Source organism: Strix uralensis, chromosome 4 (genome assembly GCF_047716275.1).
Source record: "Strix uralensis isolate ZFMK-TIS-50842 chromosome 4, bStrUra1, whole genome shotgun sequence".
Lineage (NCBI taxonomy): Eukaryota > Metazoa > Chordata > Aves > Strigiformes > Strigidae > Strix > Strix uralensis.
Genome location: NC_133975.1, coordinates 89,964,338 through 89,970,337, shown reverse-complemented (window position 1 = coordinate 89,970,337; position 6,000 = coordinate 89,964,338). Strand labels below are relative to the sequence as shown.

Below are 6,000 nucleotides of genomic sequence, written 5' to 3'. Positions count from 1 at the left end.
GACCCCCTCGCTGGTCTGAAGCTCTCCTGGAGCCAGAGCAGACTGAGCAGTGTCTGGTTGCAAAGAGCTGGAGTTTTTGGAGCTGGGGACAGGCTGAGCCTGCAGGATGATGAATGTCAGGCTGTCTCTCTGCTCTTTGGAGGCTGGCCCAGAGCCGCCTAGATGCTTGTGCTTCCTGCAGTGCCTGTGCCTGGGTCACCCAGGTGGTTTTTCAACAAACCCCAGTGCAGGACAGCAGATGCTCGTGGCTGGAGGGTGTTTGGAGACCCACCGCACAGTGGGGGACGCATACAGCCAGGGGGTTGTGAGTGCTGCGGCGCGGGCTAAGGATGGACGTGGCACGGGTCACAGGGTGGGCGGCAGGAGGACAACCCCGCTGCTGTGGCCCCGTTTGCATGGTAGTGCTGGGCCAGCTTTGGGAGAGGGGGCTGCCTCGAGCCCAGGGGTTTTCGAAGAGCCACCCAGCGAGGGAGGCGCGGCTCCCCGGCACGCAGCCCGGCTTGCCAGGGCGTGCTCCCGGCTTGCCGAGGGTGCCCACGACGCTTCTCCGAAGAGGGCCCGGCAGAGGACGTGGCCCCGTGCCATGGGCTGCCGGGGGACGAGTGCCGTGCAGCCAGCTGCGATGACAGCCGCCCTCACACTTCCAGGAAGTGCAGAGAGAGGAACCAGGTGGAGGGTGCAAACAAAGCCGGGGGCCTGGGGCGGGCGGCTGGGCGGCGGAGCACTGCCAGGGACCTGCCCTCGGGATGACTCCGGAAAGCGGCCGCCGGGGAAGGAAGAGCGAGAGTGAACTCCGGGCCGGCTGAGCGCATCAGCTCGTGCTGCGGCAGATGTGGCGGCACCGCTCCTGGGACGTTCCCCAGAGTCCTCCGGGCGACGCAGATATGAGGTACCCGCCGAGCTGGGCTCTGCCGCCTTCCTCTTGCTCACTGGGGGCCGAGGTGCTGGGGCTGGTGCTGACAGCCCGTGCTTTGGGAGTTGGGGAAAGGCTTCCCGTGCTTTCCCCGTGCCTCATCAGCAATCCCCTCCTCTTCTCCCGGTGCCAGCGCCGGGCTTGCGCAGCGCAACTTCCCCAGCGGGGATGTCAGAGGGCGGCGTGGGCACCCTCGACGCCGAGCCTGTGAGTGGACGGGGTCAGCGGGGCTTTGCCTGGGCCATCAGGTTCCTCCCGCAGCCGGTGGGAGCTGGGAAGTGTGTCCCCATCCCCGCCGGCCCTCCTGGGACCGGCGGGGGCTGGAGGTGGCCAGCGGGCCCTGCCCGGGGGTTACAGGGTCAGCACGAGCAGCCGCCCGGGGACCCTGCCCCGGGAGCCCCAACTTTCAGCCTGGCTCAGCTCCCTTGGGGGTGCGGGGGGAAGCAGCCGTCACGGCCAGCTCCTTTTCCACGCAGAAGCGGGCAGCCATCGCTCCGGCCGGGCGGGGAGAGTGTTTCCCGGCTCGGGAGGCCGCCGCCGCACCACCGGCCGTGCGGAGCAGGCCAGCCCCTGCCCGCCGAGCCCGGCTCCCCCGGGGGGACAGCGAGCGGCGGGGCAGCGGGCTGGGCGGAACGCGGGCGGGGAGCCTCGGCGGCACGGCCGGAGGTGGCTGCCGGTCCCCGGAGAGGGCGGCGGGGCCGCTGGCTCCGTCCGGCGGCGAACAATGGGAGGCGGAGGAGGAGGAGGAGCGGGGGGAGGCTCCGCTGCTGCCGCCGAGCTTCCTCCCGAGCGCCGGGGCTGACACCCGGGCTCCTGCGCCGGCCGCGCCGGGCCCGCTGCCGCCCCCCCGGGCCCGTCGGCCGCGCTCGGCGGGCGGCGGCAGGGGGCGCTGCGGGGCGCGGCCTCCGGGGCTGCCGGTGCGCGGCCGCGCTTCCTGCCGGCCCCGGCGGGGCGGGGCGGGAGCCGCGGGAAGCCCGGCCGCCCCCCGGTCCCCTCCCCTCCGCTGGCGCGGGGCGGCCGGAGCGGCGGCGCCGAGCCCCGAGCTCGGCCATGGAGGCGGCGCGGCCCCCGCCGCCCGGCGGTTCGCCTTCCGCCTCCTCCTCCTCCTCCTCCTCCACCGCTGCCGCCGCCGCCGCCTCCTCCTCCGGGGCGTCGGGCGGCGCCGAGCCCGAGCGGGGGCCACCGCCGCCGCCGTTGGGCCGCCGGCACAGCAACAAGCGCTTCACCGGCCTCAAGCTCTTCGGGCGCAGGTGAGCAACGGCAGGGGCGGACGGGCGGCCGCGGGGCGGCGGAGGAGGCCAGTCGCCCGGGGCAAGGGCTGGCCGCGGGCGCCTGGAGCATCCTCAACGGAGGCTGCGGAGCCGCTGCCTCGCCTCCGCCCGAGGGGGAGCTTCCCGCCGTCGGGGCAGCTGCCAGCGGCCACCCGCATCCCGATCCAGCCGCGCCAGGCCCCGCAGAGGCGGCTGAGCCCGGTGATAAAGCCGGCAACCGGCTGAGCGCGGCCGCCGAGGGATGCGGGACGCGGTGCGGGGATGGAGGGGGGCGCGTGGGCATTTTCCTCTTGCGGAGCTCTTCACGCGAGCGGTGGGAAGTTGGGAAGCATCGCCCTTGCTGCGCCCGCTCTCCTCCCCGGCGAAGTCAGAGCCTCATTTCGGGAGGTTTTGTTTCCCCTCCCGCTCAGAACCGCCTGTCTCCATCCCTGCACACCCACCCTGCGCTTCGGCGGCCAGGCCGGCGGTCCTGCAGCACCGGGGTGACGGCTGTGCCCCGCCGGTGCTGCCTGCTGGGATCCCGGCTTTCAGCTACTGGGATCACTGGGATCGCGAGCTGCTTACCTCGCTTCCCCCCCAGAGCCAGCCGGGCTCCTCGTGCCTCCCGCAGCCTTGTCGACGGCCTTGTGGGATTTGGGGGATTCTCGACCCGCCTAAGGGCAAGTGGTGCCCCTGCCATACGAAGCTGTATGAAAACACTGAGTAACTGAGGTCTGAAGGGACCCCTGGAAGTCGCCTGGTCCACCCTGCCGCCTCGAAGCAGGGCCGAATTTGATCAGGCTGCTGAGTTTTGAGTGTCACCAGGGTGGAGACAGCACAGCCTCCCTGAACACTGGCTCCTGTGCTTCAACTCCTTGGGAATTTTTTTCCTCCCGATATCTATTCAGAGTTTCCCTTGTTGCAGACTGTGCCCATTGCCTCTCAGGTGGTTGCTGTGCACCTCTGGGCAGCATCTGGCTCAATCTTCTCTGTACCCTCCCTTCAGGTAGCTGAGGATGGTAATAATATTCCCCTTAACCTTCTCTTCTGCAGGCCAAACCACCCCGGTTCCCTCAGCTTCTCCTTGTATCTGATACCTGTCTTGGTGGCCCTGTGCTGAACTTGCTACAGCTCATCAGCATTTTTGGCGTAGGGAGGGCGTGAAGCAGGACACAGTGCTCCTGGGTGGTGTCACAGGTGCTGGATGGAGGTGGAAGGCCCCAATTTCAAGCTCCTCAGCCAAGCTGGAGCTGGGAGTGGAGGGCCTGCAAGGTCACTCCACGGAGCAGTGTTCTGCTCTGGTTTCAGAGCTGGTGGCAGTGGCTGCCTGGAGCTCCTGGCAGTCCCTGGCCTGTCCCCAATACTGCATGGCATCTCTCTCTGGCTCCCAGGACTGCTGTTACTGCAATGTGTATCGGAGCCTACACCGAGGGGAGGTTTTCCACATGTGAACAACCTTCTGCAGCATAGACACATGGGCGAGAAGCAAAGTAGGGTGGGCAGAAGGTGCTGAGCTGGAGGGGGCCAGCACGGCCCCCGGGACGGCTGGAAATGCCCATCGGGTTGTTCAGTGCGTGGATGCTTCTCTCGCTCTTCTGCTGACGGAGGAACTCGGTTCTCTCTGGCTCGGGGTGATGAATGCAGCCCCTGGAGCTGCAGGGGAGTGAGGAGAGATTCCCACAGGCCCCCAAGAAGAAAGGGGCTCCCACACACGCCTGTGGGAGGTGAGCTCAGCAGGAAGCCATGCAGGATAATTGGCTGCACGCCACCAAATTCATGCCCACCTGAGCGTTGGAGCAGAGGACGGTGTGAAGTTCCAACTCCTCTGAGGGAATTGTGGGGGAAGGCTTTGCTGCACTTTCTTTTGGCGAGAAGTACAGCCAGCCCCTACCCCCCAGAATGCTTTCCAACAGCCATCGGTGAGGAAATTTGCACCCTCTTTGATTCTGGGCTTTAGCCAGAGCGCATGTGACTGAGAAGCAAGTCTAGAGGAAACTTAGGCAATGGGCAGGAGCTTGCTTGCTAGCAGCGGTGAGTCTCTGGAGAGCCCTGACTTCAAGAAGAGAGGTCTCCCAAGGTGGGCACGCGCTGCTGGGCTCTGCCCACAGCCACACCGGGAGGCACGGCCACGGCCAGGCGAGGGGCAGGTACACAAAATAACAAGAGAGTCTGTCCCCAGGGCAGGTGAGCCCCAAGGGGATTTGAAACAAAAGAGGGGTGAGCTCCTGAGCTCTGGCCTCCAGTGGTATGTTAGTCCCCTGCGTTTTGCAAGCGGGCTTATTTCTGTACCTTGTAATTGTCTTCCAGGAGGGTGGAGTAGTTGGCTCCAGAGCTGATGGAGACAAGTGCACAATACGTGCATCCGGGCCATGGATGGGTAATTCTTTTAATTGGGCTGATAAAGAGATTGGGGTTGATCAGATAATAGGTGGTTAGGATTAAATTTCCTTCCTAGGTGCCTCGTTTCTTGTGCTGTGACTGAACAGCACATTTTACGCTTTCTGGGGGGAAGTTGAGGAGGGAGCGTGAGTGCTGGGGACGAAGACCCTTTCTTGCTCTCACCTGTGCTGGAGTGGTGGGATGCTGAAATGGGTCTTCCCTGTGGGCTTTAGAGTCTTTAACACGTCCCCCTTCAGAGGAGGTATGCATGATGGCTGGGGCTGGTGTGACAGCGTAAGCAGGGAGCAAAGCCACCATCGGGGCAGCCGGTGGACGGTTGCCCTGCAGAGAGCAGGGGACTGAGTTTTTGGCTGTGGTGCTTTGGCAGGCCGGGTGCTGGAGCCTGCACGCGAGCCCGGGGGCACCTGCCTTTGCCCCAGGGAAGGTCTGTGGGTGGCATGGCGTGTGGGTAAACGGCACTCGAGAAACTGAGCTGAGCACCCGCCTACGTCTTTCTGGGACGTTGCTTGTCACCGTCTTTCTTGCAGCTTGACGCTCACGCCCATGTGAAAGCTGGGGGAGATGTGTCGCTGGGACGGCAGCCCAGCCTTTCCCATCCCCTCTGTGCGGGGGGTACCGCTGTGTACCCTCGAACCTGCCTGGCCCTTGGCCAGTGAGCGGGCCCAGCCAGGGTGCGGGGCTTTGGGTCTCCTTTCCCCCGGCGCGGGTGCGGTAGAGGGACTGCGTGGTGGGGTAAGCCCCAGGCACCCTGGGGGAAGGCCAGGCAGTGGTGAGGAGCCTGAAGTTTGTGATCTGTGTGCTGGCAGGCTGAGAGCAGCACTTACCTCGGGACAAACTTTTTCAACAACAGGCCTTGCTGCCAGCTAGCTGTTGAGCAATCGTCCTCCTCCTCCTCCATGCATGCAGATTCTGCACGCTTCTAGCTCTGAAACCCTCCAGCCTCTGCTCCCTGTGCGCTCGCAGGTGATGGGTGGCATTAACTGGGTCCTGGCCAGTGACACCCATGGGAGTCCCCCGCTGTCCCCTGCGGCGACACTTGGGCTTTTTGCTGGGCAGGTGGGATGTGCCAGGAGAGCTGTTCCTGCTGCCGCGTTTGCTCTGCACTCTGTGCTCCAGGCCTGACCTCCTGTGGGGCGGCTCCGGGACTTTTGATCTCGCCGGGGAAAAAAAAAATGCTCTGGGCACACTGGGCAGCCACGCAGCCTCCTGGCAGAGTGAGGCTGGGGTGGCCGCCAGCTTGTGGTGGGGCTGTTGGCATGGGGCAGGGAAGGGTCAGAGTGCAGGGGGCCTGGCTGCTTCCAGAGGCTGGAGTCCTCCTTGGCGTGGTACCTGCTTGTCACCTGCCTCGTCTCTCCAGCCCTGGGCACCTGCTGGCAGCTCTGCTGCCCTCCCAAGATCAGAGCAGGGGCTGGACCCTAGCTGGCAGGACCTCTAATC

The 6,000-nt window shown here is 65.5% G+C and overlaps 1 protein-coding gene across 1 annotated transcript in view; it reads left to right on the top strand.

Moving 5' to 3' along the window:
- Positions 1-1,921: 1,921 nt before the first annotated feature.
- DGKZ (diacylglycerol kinase zeta) overlaps positions 1,922-6,000 on the top strand; it is a 47,693-nt gene continuing 43,614 nt past the window's right edge. The window contains exon 1 of the mRNA XM_074867749.1: positions 1,922-2,163. Coding sequence (XP_074723850.1) covers positions 1,964-2,163 — 200 coding nt within the window. The 5' untranslated portion in view covers positions 1,922-1,963. The remainder of the gene's footprint in view (positions 2,164-6,000) is intronic.